This window comes from Ictalurus punctatus, chromosome 18 (genome assembly GCF_001660625.3).
Source record: "Ictalurus punctatus breed USDA103 chromosome 18, Coco_2.0, whole genome shotgun sequence".
NCBI classification, from domain to species: domain Eukaryota; kingdom Metazoa; phylum Chordata; class Actinopteri; order Siluriformes; family Ictaluridae; genus Ictalurus; species Ictalurus punctatus.
The window spans coordinates 25,011,613-25,030,771 of record NC_030433.2 but is presented as its reverse complement, the minus strand read 5'-3'; the positions used below and the strand labels follow the sequence as shown (position 1 = coordinate 25,030,771).

The window sequence follows — 19,159 nt, the reverse complement described above, 5'->3', positions numbered from 1 at the left end:
TTCCAATATATTTGGGATTTGTAGTTTCTTTAGTCCTTTTTGACGCAAAGAAAACAAGAAATGAACAGTATCACCCACAATTCCGTGCTTTTGCATTTGTATCGTTGACTTTAAACACCGATGACAGCCCAGGATGGAGGCAGGTAAGAAATATAGAAATAAAACTACACAGTTAAAGTGGAGTGTGTCGGTCAGTGTGTTTATCGCGCGTGTGTCGAGGTTAAAGTGAGAAACGCTGTGGAAAAGAAGTGTTTATTTCTTTCCTGGAATTTCATTTCGTAACTGAGTTGTAAGTTTTCTCATTGTTCCTCGGTTAGTGGCCTGAACACATCCTCAGCACACACACACACACACACACACACACAGCTGCTTTACATAACGTTTTCAGCGACTCTGTGTAAAGTACCTAACTGTAAAGTCGTGCATGTAAATAAGCCCGGGGTGAAGTGGGAACGCCGGTGTTTCAGACAGGAGCTGATCTCTCTGATCATTAGCAATACAATGATGTGATTGTTGTAAGATGTACTTTAGTGTGTGTTTACCTCCGACTGTCTGCTGTTAAAAAACATCCAGGTCTCTTTGTTCCAGTTTTAGCCAAGTATGAAAACCAGATCAACGTGTTCTCTGAATTCCTAGATGATTTACCAGACACTGAAGATCCAGTCTGGGTTTTAGGACAATCTTATCATGTTAAAACAGGTAATAACACACACCTGGCATGGACATGTGGCATTCATAATAAACCATTCTGTAGTTCATATCATCTCCAAGAAAAAAAACCCGCATCAGCATCACGTTATTACAAGAAAATCATCGTTATTATTATTATTATTATTATTATTATTATTATTATTATTACTATTATTAGAAGAAGAAGTCGTGTTTATTTGTCATGCATTCATTACAGTACAGTGAAATTCTTTTCTTCACACGTCCTAGCTTGTTAGGAAGTTGTGGTCAGAGAATAGAGAGAATCATCATGTTATTATGCGAATTAGAGCTTGTTATTACATGAGATGCTGATGTGAATATTTTTCCCACGTGGCCGTGCTGCGTTTCTGTAAATAACATCAGAAACATTTGTCTGAAACGTTATAAGAGAAAATGTGAACGCTTACGCATATCGTAATGAATCGAGTAAACTGAAGCTCTTACAGGTGTTTGTGTGATTGTCATGTTTTTCTCTCTTATTTTGGTTTTCTGCAGAAAAGTCAGAGCTTCTTTCTGATGTGTGTTCACGGCTCTGGTTCACGTACAGGAGAAAGTTCAGCCCTATCGGTGAGTAGCGTGACCACATCACCGCTTTCCTTTTGGGGAAGCGTTACATTACGGCCCGTGAGCGATAACGCCAGGATGGTTGTAGAGCTCTGTGCTGATGCTGTTGTATTTATGGTCTTCAGGAGGAACAGGTCCGTCGTCAGACACAGGCTGGGGCTGCATGCTGCGCTGTGGACAGATGATCCTGGCACAGGCCCTCGTCTGCAGCCATCTTGGGAGAAGTAGGACAGAATATAAACTCCTGACTTCTTACAACCATCACGACTAATCAGAGCTACACCAAACACTGGATAGAGTAGTACCAAGAGACTGTTCAGGGACATGAGTTTAAGAAATAGACTTATATTCATACACTAGCCACTTCATTAGGAACACCCGTACCTCCTGCTCAATCATGCAATTATTCAGTCCAGTCATGTGACATCAAGAGCTTTAGTTAATGTTCACATCACATCTCAGTGACTCTGACTGTGGCATGGTTGGTGTGAGTATTTCAGAAACTGCTGATCTTCTGGTATTTTCACACACAGTAGTCTCTAGAGTTTACACAATGGTGCAAAAATCAAAAAAACATCCTTTTCTGTGGGCAGAAACTCTGTGTTGATGAGAGAGGGTCAGAGGAGAATGACCAGAGCTGATGTAGACGGTTATTTTAACTCAAATATCCTTGTACTCTGTACACCCATGGTGAGCAGAAAAGCATCTCAGATGTTTCTAAGGTGTTTCTAATAAAGTGACCAGTGAGTATATACACTATGTACTGTATTTTGAGTTAATTAAATTACTCTCTCTCGCTCTCTTATTCTCTTACTTTATTTACCTCGTATGCCCTTTCCACTGTGTTGATGGTTAGTGTGTCAGTCACCATGTTAATGAATATAAATAAAGTTTGTTCAGTTGAAATTTAGGCGTCATGTAGCGCGACAGTTCCAGTCACCTGAACGAGAAGGTTTTTCATTTTGTTACCTGTAACATGACCCTGTGCTGTTGGTGTGAAACCCTGTAGCCTGGCGGTGGGTGAGTGAGGAGAGTCAGCCAGCCGAGTACCAGCGCATCCTCCACTGCTTTCTGGATAGAAAAGATAGCTGTTATTCAATTCACCAGATGGGTATGTGATGTGTGTGTGTGTGTGTGTGTGTGTGTGTGTGTGTAAACGTGGCATGCAAATGAAAAGTTTCATCCTGTACACTCTGTCTGTCTCTCTCTCTGTCTGAGTCTCTCTCTCTCTCTCTCTCTCTCTCTCTCTCTCTCTCTCTCTCTCTCTCTCCCTCTCTCTCTCTCTGAGCAGCTCAGATGGGGGTGGGCGAGGGTAAATCTGTCGGAGAGTGGTATGGTCCGAACACAGTAGCACAAGTCCTCAGGTAAGAGTTCTTCTACTTGTTTTTCCTTCGGAACACTGATTGGTCTACACCAGTGTTTCTCAGTGGGGTTCTGAGGACCAGAAAGACTCTGTGAAGCGTAATTTCAATTGTAACTCGAAAACAAGTCATGTGTAAATAAAATCCTCAGAGGCCTGATGTGTTCTGTCTGTGGAACATTCTGGAAGAAACAGCTCATTTAAGCTTAAATAATGTTCATGAAGTAAATCTGTAGTGATACGAGCGGTGGAATTTATTTGACTAGTTTAGTTGTTTGTTGATAATGAGTTGTTTCTGCGCTGGCTGGAAGTTTGGTGCTTAAATAGTGGCTTTTCAATCGTTTATATTATTTAATTATTATATAAATATTATGTTATAATATATAATACTACAATATTATATAACTCTTTCCTCTGTTTACACATTTATATGAATAACTCCGAACACAACTTCAAAGTGTTGACAAAAATTAGATGAAAAATTGTGAACATTGTGAGTAAAAACTCAGCTGAATCTGAATTATAGACATAATAATAATAATAATAATAATAATAATAATAATAATAATAGACAGACGTCAGGTTTTAGTTTCTATAAATGAAGACTAAATGTTTGAGTGAATAAAACATGTGATATTGAGAAACTGAAGCGCAGCACCGCCGGAGAAGCCTCAGCGCTCTAAACACAGCGTGGACCTTCATCCTGAGACGACTCGGTGACGGGGTTAAGCTCATTTTCTTAAATGTCTGCTATAAGAATTCAAAATTCAGTTCTAAGTTAGCATTAAAAATCTGTGTTGATATTTCATGATTTGAGATTTATAGATATATATTTTCCATCACAGGAAACTCACACTGTTTGATGATTGGAGTTCGTTAGCTGTGTACGTGTCAATGGACAACACCGTCGTGATCGAAGACATCAGTAAGTGTTCTCCTGTTATTCTCTTTATAGAGAACTGGTTTAGAGTGTTCACAATGGTTACTCTCCCCTCTCTCTCCCTCTCTGCCTCTATCTTGGTCTCTCTCCCTCTCTCTCTGTCTCTCTCTCTCTCTCCCTCTCTGCCTCTATCTTGGTCTCTCTCCCTCTCTCTGTCTCTCTCTCTCTCTCCCTCTCTCTGTCTCTCTCACTCTCTCTCTCCCTCTCTCTGTCTCTCTCTCTCTCTCTCTCCCTCTCTCTGTCTCTCTCTCACTCTCTCTCCCTCTCCCTCTCTCTCTCCCTCTCTCTCTCCCTCTCTCTGTCTCTCTCTCTCTCTCTCTCCCTCTCTGCCTCTATCTTGGTCTCTCTCCCTCTCTCTCTGTCTCTCTCCCTCTCTCTCTGTCTCTCTCACTCTCTCTCCCTCTCTCTGTCTCTCTCACTCTCTCTCTCCCTCTCTCTGTCTCTCTCTCTCTCTCTCTCTCCCTCTCTCTGTCTCTCTCTCTCTCTCTCTCTCCCCCTCTCTCTCTGTCTCTCTCACTCTCTCTCTCCCTCTCTCTGTCTCTCTCTCTCTCTCTCTCTCTCTCTCTCCCCCTCTCTCTCTGTCTCTCTCACTCTCTCTCCCTCTCTCTCTCTCTCTCTCTCTCTCTCTCTCTCTCTCTCTCTCCCTCTCTGCCTCTATCTTGGTCTCTCTCCCTCTCTCTCTGTCTCTCTCCCTCTCTCTCTCTCTCTCCACTCTCTCTCCCTCTCTCTGTCTCTCTCTCTCTCTCTCTCTGTCTCTCTCTCTCTCCCTCTCTCTCTCCCTCTCTCTCTCCCTCTCTCTGTCTCTCTCTCTCTCTCCCTCTCTGCCTCTATCTTGGTCTCTCTCTCTCTCTCTCTGTCTCTCTCTGTCTCTCTCACTCTCTTCAATAGAGAAGCAGTGTCATCAGGAAGCGAGTTCCAGTCGGTGTATCCGTGGAGGTGTAGAAGTTCCTCCATCGGGCGAATCATCATCAGGACACAAACTAACAGACGACCGTGAGCAGCGCCTGGCTCCGTCCCCCGTATCCCATTCCCAACAGTATTCCCAACAGCATTCCCAGCATTCCCTGGATTGGAGGCCTCTGCTGCTTCTTATCCCACTCCGCATGGGCATCAACAACATCAACCCCATCTACATCCAGGCCCTGAAAGTACGCAGAAATCGGATTCTGATCTCGCAGTACTCCTAACAGTACATTATCTCTGTATTGTGTTAAACTAACGATATTATTTGTCTTAATTTTCTGATCGGATTTCTCACGGCCAATTTATGTAAGACCACAGGTGCTGATGAAATATTAATCTGCCACAAAACACAGTGCTAAGTGCAATGTAGTCAATCGAATCATCATGTATAATGTTTTTAAATCTAAATCTTTTATTTTTAATGAAGGAATGTTTTAAGATGCCTCAGTCTTGTGGAGTGCTTGGTGGAAAACCCAACCTGGCTTATTACTTTATTGGATTTATAGGTGAGTACTGTCTCTGAGCAGTATTTCACTCTGCAATATACACTGCAACCTTAAACTAAATATATATTAACATGGGTGACAAATTAAAGGAAAAACTGCTCTCAGGCTGTGTTACGATGCGGATATTTCGATGTGGGGGATTTTTCCAGCATGGTTTGTTTCTTTTACAGTAAAGAAGTTAGGTTGGTGGATTAAAAGACAGTAAGACTAACCCCGATTGACCTGCAGTCATATTAATTAGGCTGATTACTGACGGTAATCCCTGTGTACTCTGTTCATTTCATCATTTTCTGAGATCTGTTTAAAATATGATTGATTTAGTTTATGCAGTTTAAGACTAGATTTTTGTTTTGTCATGGTGTTCTCTGAATTATCTGTAAAACTAGGAGTGTGTGTCAATTCCTGATATGTGCTAACTGAAAACTAGCACAATCCCTAACACCATCTCCTCACATGTGTACTTTAGTCAAGGCTTACAGACATATTGCTTCACTGTTTATATTAACATTCTGATGTTTCTTCCCACATTCGCTTTCCCCAGATGATGAGCTGATTTATCTGGACCCTCACACCACCCAGTCAGCTGTGGACTCGGAGACGGACCTCGGGGTGGATGACCAGAGCTACCACTGCCAGAGGAGTCCTCATCGCATGAAGATCACCAGCCTGGACCCTTCTGTAGCACTGGTGAGGTTTCCGGAGTGGAAGAGTCAGAATCAAACACACGTCATGAGTCGTTAGTAATTTAGTCATTATTCATTTCAAAAGTAAAAGAAACTTCCATGAAGCATGCGCAGTAGCAGCCATGTTCTGTGTGGAAGCTAGCAGAGAAGCTGAAGTGAAGCGGGTTCTGCGTCCAAATCTTACAATATGAAGCAAAAAACATCTAATCGAGTGAAAAGCATAAAGTATCTACGTTTAAACATGCTTAAGTGTTCAACATTAAAAATAAATATTTTAACAGATTTATTTAGATAAATATTTATTAAGCATTATGCTAACAAATATGTAAAAATGCAAAAACACAACTGATTGACTGAGCGGTGCAAGAAATAAAAAAATCTCAGATTCCTAACAAGTACTTTGAATATTGAAATGAAAAGAAAAGCAGTAAAAATGTATGTTCTTGTAAATATAATTGTGCGTGTGTGGGTGTGTGTGTTGGAAACAGGGCTTCTTCTGTAAGAGTGAGGAGGACTTTGACAGCTGGTGTAATCAGGTTCAGCAGGTAGCACTTTAAAATAAATGATCCTCATTGCTGATGTGTTCGTGCCTTTATTCAGGTTTGTGCTTTAATCCTTTCTGCTCGTGACCTTTAAGGAGATCCTGAAGAAGCGGAACTTGCGGATGTTTGAGCTGGTGGAGAAGCATCCGTCTCACTGGCCTCCGTTCATTCCTCCAACTAAACCTGAGGTGCAGACCACCGGAGCAGGTGAGAGCACTGACCCCAACCGTACATTACGGGTCGTATAGACTAGTCGACTAACACGTTTACTCAGCGCCGGCTCGTGACCTGGTGACCTCATTACTCCGGTGACCTCATCACTGCAGACATTTATAATGACATAAAAAATTATAATTAAGAGGAGACGCACTTGACTTATGCTACAGGCTGTTATCTAGTGGATTTTTAGAGTAACCCTGTAAAAGGGAGATTAAAAGACCTCATCATCCAGGGCAAATTATTAGAATCTAAAGTCCTCTGTCATATTGGTTAATGTTCATGAGTCCACCATCAGGAGAACACTGAACAACAATGGTGTGCATGGCAGGGCTGCAAGGAGAAAGCCACTGTTCTCCAAAAAGAACATCACTGCCCTTCTGCAGTTTGTTAAAGATCACATGGACGAGCCAGAAGACTAATGGAAAATGTGGATGGATGAGAACAAAATAGAACGTTTTGGTTTAAATGAGAAGCGTTATGTTTGGAGAAAGGAAAACACTGCATTCCAGCAGAAGAACCTTCTCCCATCTGTGAAACATGGTGGTGGTAGTGTCATGGTTCAAGCTTGTTTTTCTGCATCTGGACCAGGACGACTCGCCATCACTGATGGAACAATGAGTTCTGAAGTATATCAGCGAGTTCTAAAGGACATCTGTCCCTGAACTGAATCTGAAGAGAAAGTGGGTCATGTAGCAAGACAACGATCCTAAAAACACGAGTCGTTCTACCAAAGAACGGTTAAAGCAGAATAAAGTGAATGTTTTGGAATGGCCAAGTCAAAGTCCTGACCTTAATCCAGTAGAAATGCTGTGGAAGAATCTGAAGCGAGCAGTTCATGTGAGGAAAAGCACCAACATCCCAGAGTTGAAGCTGTTCTGTACTGAGGAATGGGATAAAACTCCTCCAAGGCGATGTGCAGGACTAATCAACACTTAAACAAATGTTTAAAAATGTAGAAAATTCTAAAGGATTCACAAACTTTCAAGCACCGCTGTACACACACTGCCTGCACTTACACTGTGCATTTTTACAGAAACGTATTACATTTAATTCCAGTTATTTCCTACAAAACAAGATTGCAATTCCAACCTGACACCTCTATCAGTAACTGTCCTGTCCTCCTCTACTGAAAACATTAATACTGTGAGCCTGGGGCAGCGTGAGTCTTGCCTCAGTGGGCCTCTATTTATTAGCGCATGTTGCAGTTCCCACTCTGACCACCAGGTGCAATATTAATGCTATGGTGCTAAATGGGGCAGTGAGTACGCTGCACCACACATCATAGAAAAATGAGCAAATAAATGGAACCTCGGCTTATATCTGTCAAATAACATCACTTTTTTAATTGTTGGTGCTTGAAAAGAGGCAGGAATTTGAAATGTATGGAGCTGTGAATCAGGATTTCATCAAGATTTGTGAAATGGTTAGTAAAACGTGGGGCTCTGCATCACCTGCCCCGTGGACGAGTCGCCACAGCGTTCTTTAGTCTCCGCCGTGGACATGTCGAGTAGCCAGTGGAAAAAACCGTGAGGCAGACGATAAAGAAAGAAGCGAAATGTAGTTTGTTAATCTTAAAATATTTCACATTAGATGAAGTCGAGTCTACATTCAGCCACACAGGACTGTGCTTGGAAAAGTCTTTTGCTTTAATGACCTTTAATATCAGTTTGCATGAAGTGTAGTGGTGTGTTGGTTTAATAAAAATCTGCACTGTGGCAGATTTCAGCTGCTGTGTGAAAGAGCTGAAATGAAATATTTCTGATATAAACCTGATGTGAAATATTTCAGGCACTTGTTGAACGATGTGTTTTATTGTTATGGTGTTTCATCACCAGCTTTGTTTGTTTACTTTGTAGAGTTCATCGAGTCCACAGATAAGCTGTTCGAGTCTGAGGAGGAGTTTGAGATCCTGAATGTGTGAGCTCCACACGTTTAACCTTCATGCAATCAAAGAAAGTTTGAAAGCTGAATCATCAGCTTTCTACTGATCCACACCACACAAGTGCCTCAGATCAACACCAAGCACAACACCCATACTGCAAAAAATAACTTAAAAAACCCCACAATAATACACCAGGACCTACAGACCACGGAACGGTCAGAGTTCCTGTGTGAAGGACAGTCGGTATTTACAGCAGAAACGCCTGATCTCACTGTCTCTCTCTGGAATACGGGGTAATCGAGAAAAAGCCAAGGATTACTGTAGCTACTATGTGTGATTTTAGCTCTATTCATAGTCAGACCTGTGTGTGTGTGTGTGTGTGTGTGTGTGTGTGTGTGTGTGTGTGTGTGTGTGTGTGTGTGTTTATAAAACTGTTTGGAGAACCCTCCGGTTGCATTAACTGCATTGTACTGTATCATGACATTTCTTACTCCATAGGACCTGTGAGAGAACAAGCCTGGAGATGTCTTTTTAGAACACACACACACACACACACACACACACACACACACACACACACACACACACACACACACACACTACCTCCTGAATCCAGGAGTAGGAGTCAGATATGCAGAAATGTGTATTCAGTGTTATATGAGGGGAAATGATGAACACAGTAAAGTGCCTGTTGGAGTGATTTGGGTAACTGTTTCTTTTCCCTCGTAATCAGACAAGTTATATAATAAACCCCTAATTCTTAAACAAATTGCACATTCATGTAAATATGCTTGAAAATAAAGATATTTAATGCACCTTCTCCAGGTCTTAATCTGTATCTGTAGTAGGTTTCACATGTGGAGGTAAAATTTGAGACAAAAAAATTGTCCAAAAGTTCTGAAAATGAAATGGTTTGAGAATGAGATGAATCAGTAAAGTTCTCCGGGCGTGGCCAGGCCCGGGGTTTCCATGTAGAATTCAGCTCTGCTTTTAAACTGCGGCTGCTGGGTCATTCATGGATTTGGGTTTGGACATTTGTGGCATACATTACATTATTATTATAGCGTTACACTCACTGACCTCTTTATTAGGAACACTCTTACACCTGCTCATTCATGCATTTACCCAATCAGTCAGTCACGTGTCCGTATATAAAGACATGCAGAGACAAGGTCAAGAGCTTCAGTTTGGGGGAGAGACTCACCTGCTGAAGCCCCTGAACGTGACCTTCACTTTGTCCAGCAGAGGGCAGTACTTACCAAGCTGCTCCATAATAAAAGACTATTTTGTCAGTTATGTGTTTAGATGGGAATCTCTGGTCTTAACACATCTTGGAGCAATGTTGCATCATGTCTGATCACAAACATCTGATAGGAAAACACACAAAACATCGTTCCCAGTCAGGAATACCTTGGCACTTTTTTTATTGCAATAGCTCTATGACAAGCAAAACCCAATTTGTTAAATATACACCAAAAATAAAATATAAAAATGTAGAACCGACAAAAAAATCCTCAGACACCCTCGTTCTGAAATCAAGGAAAGTGGGTGCTGCGTAGCATGATCAACAAGAGAAAGGGATATCAAAAAATTACAATATTTACAAAGGAAGACAGTGTTTCGAACGATCCGATCCTACCGGCACGGTTCGGCCCAATCACAGACCGTTTCAGCAGTAGATTGTGAGCATTGACTGGGATCCTCAAGAGAAAAGAAATGCAAACTGTCAACACACACTCTGCACATTTCAGGTCTTTTTTCTTCTTCTTGCTGCTCTCTTCCTTAACAACTAAAACAACAAGGTAAATAAAAAAGGCCAATAACATGATTCCAATGATTACAATATCAGTTTCCCCAATTCTAGATCCTCAAAAGATCTCAAAGTACAAAATAAAAACACGAGCGTGGTTATTTTTCAGCTCATCACTGCAGTTATTGTGTAGAAAAGTTCCCAAAAAACGGTATACTACTCTTATTTTTTCACCCCCCCTCAATCCCACGTCACATATCACATACATTAAAAGCAACGCAATATCATGACACAATAGCATGACACAAACGCTAGTGAAAGAAAGAAGAAAGAAATGGAAAGCTCACTGACATACAGCGTGTTTTTTTGTCCCAACATCATCTGGACTACTACTGCAAAGCTACACACTTCTCACTACACAGCTTTCCACCCTAGCCAACAATTCTTCTTATAAAGCTTTCAGGTACAGGCAAGGAAGGGACTGTGAATAACAATTCAAAAAATAATAAATAAATAAATAAATAAATAAATAAATAAATAAATAAAGACAAAAATATATGAGAAAAAACACATGGTCTTAAATAACTCCGTTATTTACACGAACGTCTCCATTTCTGTAATTCATTAACGTAACTGAAATCACCAGCAACGCTCTGTACAAATGGTCCCGTGTTCAGCGAACGCCACTGTATCTGATTCAATCAATAAACAAACAAACAAACAAATAAATAAAGTACAGAACAGTAGGCTACAGTGTGTAGCATGTAGACGCACTTGTGTGGATCAGAGGAACAACTCAGTAAACATCTTTCTCTCATTTTCAGGGCTGAAACTCAAATCAGTATAAAACTTCAACTCATCTGCAGCATTTACACGTAAAATAAATACAAATATGAAATAAATATGAAGTACAACAGAATGAAAAGATGTTGACTTAGCGTCCTTCCATACTGAAGACTCAAATACAGAAAGAAATTATTTGTGTGTGCGTGTGTGTGTGTGTGTGTGTGTAAGTTCACACATTACATCTAAAGGGATTCCAGGCTGTCCAGTTGCAGGTCTGTTGTTACTGTGAGACAGATTTATTGAATAGATTTCTGATATGTACTGGAGGTAGCGACTACATGACTTAGAAACACCGTCTTATTCATTTTTATTTATCTAATACCTACAAAGTGCTGTCTGTGAGTTCGTGGTTTGTGTTAAGTGAGATTTTCACACTGTTGAGGATCTGAATTCACTCCGTCCTCCCACACTCTGGGGGAAGAAAGGGAGTATTTATACTAAATCTTCTTAGGGCTCGGATACGCTATAATACACTCCTCTGTTAGAGATCTCCAAATATCATTCCAATCTACTGCTCCAGGAGATCCAGGAGATCCAGGAGATGCTTCTGCAGCAACTGTGGAAGTATTTAAGTGTTTTAGTGAAAGCTGAAGGAATCAGTGGAAGTCTGAACGCTCGAACTCTGGAAACAGGATTTATCGGAAATGTTGCATCGTGGAAACTTTCGCTAGCGTATCCAAGTCCTAAGCAGAGGCAAAAACATCAACTAGTGTACGTCTGAAGTGTGTGTGTGTGTGTGTGTGTGGTCAATGTGAATCCTTTTACAACTGATGTGCAGGATCTCAGAAAAAACTACAGAGAAATACAAATCAATCTAAATAAACAAAGGTGTGTGTGTGAGAGTGTGTGTGTGAGAGAGAGAGTGTGTGTGTAGGGGACTACTACGTAGTTGGCACATTTTACAAAATCTCATTTGATACACAAGCACCTCGTATTTACAGTGATTCAGCAGGTTGTGTGAGGAAGTGAAGAAGGTGGTTATGGAGATTAGTGCTCGAAGTCTGGATGAAGATCACAGCTCTGATTTCGGACTCAGGATCAGCGCAGTCACTCACGTAAACAATAACACGTGTTTTAACTGAACAATAAAAATGGAACCGATCTGAGGCAGTTATGTAGGAGATACAGAGCAAAAGAGGCTGTGTAGTTTATTCAGTCTTTGCAGTTGGAGGTCTGATGAAGACGAGGAGGACGAGGAGGACGAGGCAGCTTCCTCTTCTGCATTCTGGAGTCCACTGGATTTCCAAAGTTCTGATTTCCTCCCAGCGTACGGCGTGCTCACTCTGCACGAGAGACACACGGGTCAGAACTCACTCCAAATTTACTGGTAATGCTTTACACCGTGAATAAGTAATCAAACAGAAAAATATGTATAAAAACACTTTTTTTAAAGAATAAAATCTCAGGAAGTTCAGAAGATGAGAGGAAGTGTGTAGATGAGAGTGTAGTTTATAGACTGCTGATAAACACGACTTCCATATAACAGGAAGCAGAATTCCTCAGAGGTCCTCACCTGGCTGTTCACACCTCACACACAACCTGCAGTTTAACCTCACACACACGCCATCCACCATGATTATAACCAAGACAATGAACACACACACACGCAAAGAAATGCTATAAATCAAAGATGTCTTCCAAAAATAATGAAATTGAACATTTGTACATAAATAAAGTCCTCTGTTAAAAGCAGTAAACGATAATAAACTAAACCAAGTGGATATGAAGCGTAACAGCGCTGTGCTGATTAAAAACGCATCGTCGACTCTCGTTTCTGTTTCTGTTTCTGCAGATAAAACCCCACAGACTTCATCAGGACTTTGGTTTCAAAAGTGGTGTATTATGTGATCTGTTCCTTTCTTTACTGACAAACAAACATTTCCCTTAACATTTCATTTTTTTTTAGGAAAAGTAATGTTTGGAATCAAAAGTTTTTATTGATAATAATGAAGTCATAAAAAACATTTAAGACAAGATTTGTATTTAAAATAATTAGAGTGCCTAAGCCTTTTACACAGTACTGTGTGTATCATTGGTTAGTTTGATTTATTTTTTTTATTTAAGAGTAAATCGGAACTCTTAATTAGTGTTGATCAAATAACAGGTCACTAACAACATTACTGAGATTTAACAGATAATCCGTCACAGCATGAGAATATTATAAAGTGTTTATTTCCACACAATGAGACACACAAACTAATGTAGTGTTGTTGCACTTTTCTCACCGGCTCAACACACACGCGCACGCACACACACACACACTAATATATATATATATATATATATATATATATATATATATATATATATTCTTATCTTATTATGATCTGTTCAGACCAGTAAAAAAAAAAAAAAAGTTAAATAAACATCCACTGGCTGTCTCACTAATGATGCTCCGTGGGTGTGGGGGTGTGTGTGTGAATCGTTTTCAGTGTGTGGAATCAACTCCAAAGCTTTAGAGTTGACTCTGAAGTCTTCAGTGCCTGGAATCAGTGATTGGACCAAAAGCAGGATGGAGACTCACAACAAATATTAAAATATATATATTGTGTACGTTAAGAAATTCTACACGAACACCAAAACACTTCAACATAAGAGTGAGAAAACATTCGCCTCAGAGAGACTAGTCATTCCTTTTAGATCATGTTTAGTTATGTTTAATAACTATGACCATAAACGTGAGAAACATCTGGATCTGTAGTCACGGCTACGTCTGCCCCGCACCGACTGAGACACGCCGCACATCTGCCCCGCACCGACTGAGACACGGCTACGTCTGGGTGATAGCCGTGTAATACCGATATCGTGATCATTGGGTCACAGTATTCTTCTGGGTAGCATGAAATGTTTTTCTTTTTAAATTATTTAAAAAAATAATAAATCCCAAATTGTCCCTCAGCTGATGTGATGTTAAAATTCTGTACTTATTCTTTAGAATTGTTTTTTTTTTTTTAAATACAAAAAAGTTCAGTGTCAAATATTTTTATTCATATCTATAAATAAAGATTTTTAAAAATAAAAGTAATTAATTATAAACGTGTTTATTAATAATAAACATTTATTATTATATATCGTGATATATACCTCGCCCGATGACCGCTCCTCATAATCTAAACCTAATAATGAATTCATTTAAAAACATACAGCTGCTGTAACACAAGTGAGAACAGGAACTAAACGTAAATATAAACAGATAAAAAGCGCGATGTTTATAAATAAATTAAAGACTGCATCGTTGTGTAAATGGCTGCGGTATAAGAGGAGTAACACGGTTCAGGTCATAATTGACACCGGAGTGAAAACATGACACAAACCTCACTCCATCCTTTATTATTTTCCTGTAACAGTATGACCCGTAGTGTTTTATTCCTGATCACTGTACTCATCACTGTACTCAGCACTGTACTGATCACTGTACTCATCACTGTACTCATCACTGTACTCATCACTGTACTCATCACTGTACTCATCACTGTACTGCCTCAGAAAGACGGATTTAGTTCCAGCTCCTGAACTGTAATGAAACTCTGACGCTGTAATGTCCTTTACAGTTTAAACCTTTTACAATCCATCAGTGTGAGATTTATTTATTTATTTTTAGACCGTTTGTGTAAAGATGTTTTTATTAAAGCAGGCCGTTGTGTAGGATTATTATGAAGGACTACTGTATATGTGCTATAAAAGATCTCGGGTAATTTAGTTATCCTGGATAATAATCTGAACAATAAGGAGAAGCAGAGCGTGGACTTTCACTGCATGACATCATACATACAGAACTTATTCAGATTTATTCATGAGGTTTTTTGTGCAGTGTGTAATTCCTCAAACGATGTGAAAAATACACTGAAGCAACCTGCTTTAAACGAGCTGAACACAAACCTCCGTATTAACGTGAGTGTGATGATCAAATCAGAGAAAATTACCGACATAAATATCAGTTAGACACAAATAAAGGACACTTGATGAACACAAAGAACACGTCCGCGTGCGTACGTTAAAAAACACGACCCTTCAGGAGAAATCATGAGCTAGGGAAAGACAACATACATGATCTGTGTGAGTTTATCTTTAATGTGGAGTCACAATCCCACATCACACACCTGCACAGATGTGAGTGCAAAATAATAAACAAATGTTTATGCATTTAGCAAAGTGCAATTTTCAGTGCAAAAAAAACCCCACAAATATCTGCCGTTTAATTTTCCAAACGAAATCAAGCGTAACTCTGTGCATTTCAGAATTTCAACTTCTTTTTTCTTTGATTTTGAGTGTTTCAGTGTACTGACAGTGACGACTACTCAGTGCTGAAACACTACTGCTCTTCTAAATACTGAATAAGGTTCTGAAAAGAGAAACCATTTTACAAAAACAAAAAACAAAACAAAAAGCAGAGAAAGAAAGCATGAACTGAACCGGAACACAGAATACAGTCAGCAGTGAAAGAGCGGTCCATCGCGTGTTACGCATCGCACTTTGCCGGAGCGTTCGTTTCCACATTGCTAAACTCAGACAAAAAGCACCTGTGAAACACCTGGCAGGTTAGTCGTCATTTAACTTGTAGCATAAGGGGAGACAGAAATACAACCAACCTTTCGAGGCAGTGGTGTGTCCTCCTGACTTGGATAAGTCCAAACCAGCACAGGCCTCGCTCTCTTCGAGTGTCCCGTGGGCTGGGTGTGGAGGTGTGGCATCGTGGGTGATCCTTTGGACTTCCCTCAGGTCCAGAGCAATGTAGTTGAGGTAGCTGGATGAAACATTGCAGCGCGTTCCTCCAGTGGCACAGTTAGCAGTGAGGAGAACAGAGTCAGGAGATCCTTGATCTTCTGTGTAAGACCACATGCTATCAAACGAGGCAGAATTCTGCCATCGACAGCCTTCTACAAGATTCACGATGGCAGAGGCTCTGGCGGCGCATCCACCCGCAGTGCCACCAGGACAGGGGTAGAAGGTCTCAGAGCTGTGTCTCCTCCGGCCCTGAGGATCTGCCCTAATGACCTTAGGCTCGGTTTGAGGACTGGGGCACCTTTCAGAAACACAGAGGTGTTGTATCATCCTAGAGGGACTCTCAGCTTCTCTGTGGACGCTCTTAGGGACAAAGTTATTCTGAACCTGACTGTAGGTGCATCCTAAGGGGCGTGCGTAGTTCGGAGGGTTCCATGGGGCTACGAGGGAGTGCCGAGGAGGACGGTTCTTCAGGAGGTTGTCCATGTTTAGGCCTATGTAATCGTGGTCAGGTGAGGAGCAGCACAGCTGATAGCAAGGCTGGGAGGGGGAGTCCACTGCTGACGGGGAGGACGCTGCATGACGAGGCCTGTCTCCAAACTCCATGTGGATGTAATCTCCTGGACTGGGAGGACTCGGAGGTTCAACTGGTGACTCGGGAACATATTCCGTTTTTCTGCGATCGTCTCGACACGGAGTTTTGTAAGAGCGAGGAAGGGAGAAATAAGAGCCGTAAGACTTGGGGCCTTCAGGGGAAGCCTGCCTGTAGCCTTCAGCTGAGCCGATCTGGGACATGTCCATGTAATCATCATACTCAGTTTGGCTTCTGGAGGAGGGACTGGTTATTCCGGGAGAAGGGCTGTCTTGTGGCAGCATCATCATGTAGCCATGTCTGTCCACCTGCTGTAAAGAGCAGGGATGAAGGTGCAGGGTGGCCATGTGGTTTGCTCTGGGTTGCATAGGGGTGTAATCTGTATGAGGAGAGGGGACGATGTTATAGATCATGGGCATGTAGCCATCATCCTTAGGCAGCTTCTTCTGACCGTCTGAGTTGAGTGAGGGAGGCCTGTTTGGGTGATGTAACTCCGAGTAAGATTTATAGCCTGCTTTGAGGAGGCAGGAGCAGACGGCGTGCCGTTTTGACTCCACGGGGCTCGATTCATCTAATGAAGATGAAGTCTGCGTCGCTTTCTGGTGCATGACACCTAAACTGTTAGCAGGTTTTGGCTTGGCGTAATGTGTGAGCTTGAGAAAAGTTCTTTCCATATAACTGCTCTCCTCCTCAAAAGTCCTGGCAGCGACCTGTGCGTCTTTGTACCAATCCATGGCCATGTAATCCGCTAATCGATTCTCCTCCCTAATGGGTGGAGTGTCGCTGTGTGGCTCAGGTGTACTGCTGCTTGCACGGAAATATCTAAAGTCACAAGGGCTGGGACAGAACTCGTCAGAGGAGTTGAAGCCTCCATCACTGGGGGAGCCGCAGATGGAGGAGCTGGAGGGTCGTGTGTGCGTGTCCGAGGCTGAACCATGGCCACTGCTGCTGGAAACGCTGATGGGACTGGTAGCAGACAGAAAGTGCGATACCGGGAGGGAGGCAGAGCGAGTATGATGGGCAGAACCAGGTGAGGCATGGGCGCAGCAGCCACCGCTCTCCTCCCGGCCCACATTCAGGCAGGGCGTGTTCAGGTGCAACAAGCTGCCCGTGCCTGAGCTGAGAGGTCGGTCAGAAGTGCCCTCGCCTTCGCTGGAGGTACGGTAGCGCTGTCCTGTTACTCCTTTACTCTTTCCAGTAGGAGGTATGCCCATCACCGAATCAGTCCTGGAGGCACGCTGGAGCCCTGTGTGGCTGGGAGGGAGATTGCCGAAGTGGCGGCGTGTCGTGATAAAGGGTATGGGGTTGGACCCGGAGGACTGGCTTTTGCTCCGTGGTCTGAAGTCCGGAAAGGCCTTCAAAGCCTTCATGGTGTCCAGAATGGTCTCGTGCATGTTCTGAGCCACCACAGAGTCTTCCACTTGCACCCAGATCTCACCTGGACCGATAGAAGAAGAGCGTCCCACCTCGATGAAGAAAAAACTCTCCGAATGGCCGCAGCGGCGAATGTTCATCAAGGGCAGGTTCACAGCAGGAGTCTCGGAATTTAACTTCACCAGGTGAATTGTCTTTGCGGAAAGGCACAGACGGTACACCCCCATTAAATTCTTGGTCTGCCCCAAACCTTTAGGTTTCACATTCACCTGCCACACCTCCTTAAAAATAGTCCCAGGTGAAATGGTCCCATAGCCATCATCTAACTCGTCCGTGTCCAGCTGGCCCTTTTTGCCTTCGGTCATCAGTTCGGTGAGGGCCAGGTACCAGTCCTCCTGCTCCTGCTCGCTGTCAGCCACCACCGCAAAATACTCATCTTTTGTATAAAGAGCAATGAGGTATTTGTTCTTGGCGTCAGCCCTCTTGTTGACCGTGAAACACTGGGACAGGTAAATAACCCTCTTAGGAGGACACGAAACACCGGCAGTGGAGGCAGCAACTTTAAGTGCATTTCGGAATTTTTTCTCACTGTCATAGTACTCCAGGCGACTGGGCCCGAGGTTACTGGGCCCTCTCAACACAAAGAACCTCTTGTGGCCGTGTTTCTGTTTTCTCAGATATCCACACTTCCACACATCGGCGTCCACGCTGCCCGAGCACACAGCGGCGGCGGCGGCCAGAGCAGCAGCCGTGGTGTCCGTGCTGAGGACGCGGCAGAAGGCAGAGTCGTGGACCTTGTACTGGAGCGCGGGGAGGTGTTTCCTCACCACAGGATCCTGAGCATTCTCCTCCGGGAACAGATGATGAACTCTGAAGTGGTAAGGGGGTGGGTGTCTCCTCGGAGGGGCAACGTGGTGCTGATGAGCAGAGGCCGTCGAGTGCACGGGCAAGCGCGAGCCACCGTTATTGATTGAGCAGCAGCAGCAGGAGGAGGAGGAGGATGATGATGATGATGATGATGATGATGAAGGCTCTCCGTTGGTCGCGACCGCCGCCGTTTTTGCAACAACACGACGCGGCTGCGCCTCCAGCGTCAACATAACGCCGTTATCGTGGAGATGTTCCATGGGACGATGAAATTAAAGGTCACTTTACCTCAGTTACACTGACGCGCGGCCCATTTTTTGTGGAGGGAGTGAAGGGGAGGGGAGAGAGATGGAGAGAGAGGGGGAGAGAGAGAGAGGGGGAGAGAGAGAGAGAATTATAGCTCCAAGATGAGGTTCACTCGTTCAGGTAATAATCCTCGCCGCCGTCGGACGCGGTGTTCCGGTGTATCTTCAGCACGAAACACGGAACCTCAGCAGACGCACCGAAATCACGCGCTGCCATGATCGCGCTTTATTTCTCCCCTTCACTCATGGTGGCTACACATCACTACGACCCAGCGAAAACATCACGTGACCAAAACGTCAGCGAGAAGTTCAGGGCGATAGGGACGGTAAAGG

At 42.8% G+C, this 19,159-nt stretch overlaps 2 protein-coding genes across 7 annotated transcripts; one reads left to right on the top strand and one right to left on the bottom strand.

The window, feature by feature from the left end:
• Positions 1-34: 34 nt before the first annotated feature.
• atg4a (autophagy related 4A, cysteine peptidase) lies at positions 35-9,190 on the top strand. Of its 5 annotated transcripts, none has more exons than XM_017492152.3 (13): positions 35-143; positions 589-699; positions 1,207-1,278; positions 1,401-1,499; positions 2,285-2,386; positions 2,567-2,639; positions 3,481-3,560; positions 4,464-4,723; positions 4,966-5,044; positions 5,586-5,731; positions 6,216-6,272; positions 6,365-6,476; positions 8,345-9,190. In XM_017492152.3, the coding sequence occupies exons 1-13, from the start codon at positions 134-136 to the stop codon at positions 8,407-8,409; spliced, it is 1,266 nt and encodes a 421-aa protein (XP_017347641.1). In that variant the 5' UTR covers positions 35-133; the 3' UTR covers positions 8,410-9,190. The 5 variants fall into 5 exon arrangements, with proteins under 5 accessions (XP_017347641.1, XP_047017940.1, XP_017347640.1 ...); XM_017492151.3 differs by having other exon boundaries at positions 45-143; positions 574-699; XM_017492153.3 differs by having other exon boundaries at positions 58-143; positions 637-699.
• Positions 9,191-9,777: 587 nt separating this feature from the next.
• irs4a (insulin receptor substrate 4a) lies at positions 9,778-19,159 on the bottom strand. 2 transcript variants are annotated; one of them, XM_017492144.3, is made up of 2 exons: positions 15,556-19,153; positions 9,778-12,249 (listed from the first exon to the last, which is right to left on the bottom strand). In XM_017492144.3, the coding sequence occupies exons 1-2, from the start codon at positions 18,779-18,781 to the stop codon at positions 12,245-12,247; spliced, it is 3,231 nt and encodes a 1,076-aa protein (XP_017347633.1). In that variant the 5' UTR covers positions 18,782-19,153; the 3' UTR covers positions 9,778-12,244. The 2 variants fall into 2 exon arrangements, with proteins under 2 accessions (XP_017347633.1, XP_017347632.1); XM_017492143.3 differs by lacking the exon at positions 9,778-12,249 and adding an exon at positions 13,349-15,486 and having other exon boundaries at positions 15,556-19,159.

Excerpts from the sequence above, each read along its gene's own strand:
- atg4a (XM_017492151.3), top strand. Across the intron at positions 2,640-3,480 it reads ACAGTAGCACAAGTCCTCAG|GAAACTCACACTGTTTGATG; the intron begins GTAAGAGTTCTT and ends TTTCCATCACAG. Across the intron at positions 3,561-4,463 it reads CGTCGTGATCGAAGACATCA|AGAAGCAGTGTCATCAGGAA; the intron begins GTAAGTGTTCTC and ends TCTCTTCAATAG.
- irs4a (XM_017492143.3), bottom strand. The coding sequence starts at position 18,781 with ATGGAACATCTCCACGATAACGGCGTTATGTTGACGCTGGAGGCGCAG. Across the intron at positions 15,487-15,555 it reads ACACACCACTGCCTCGAAAG|GTGCTTTTTGTCTGAGTTTA; the intron begins GTTGGTTGTATT and ends GGTGTTTCACAG.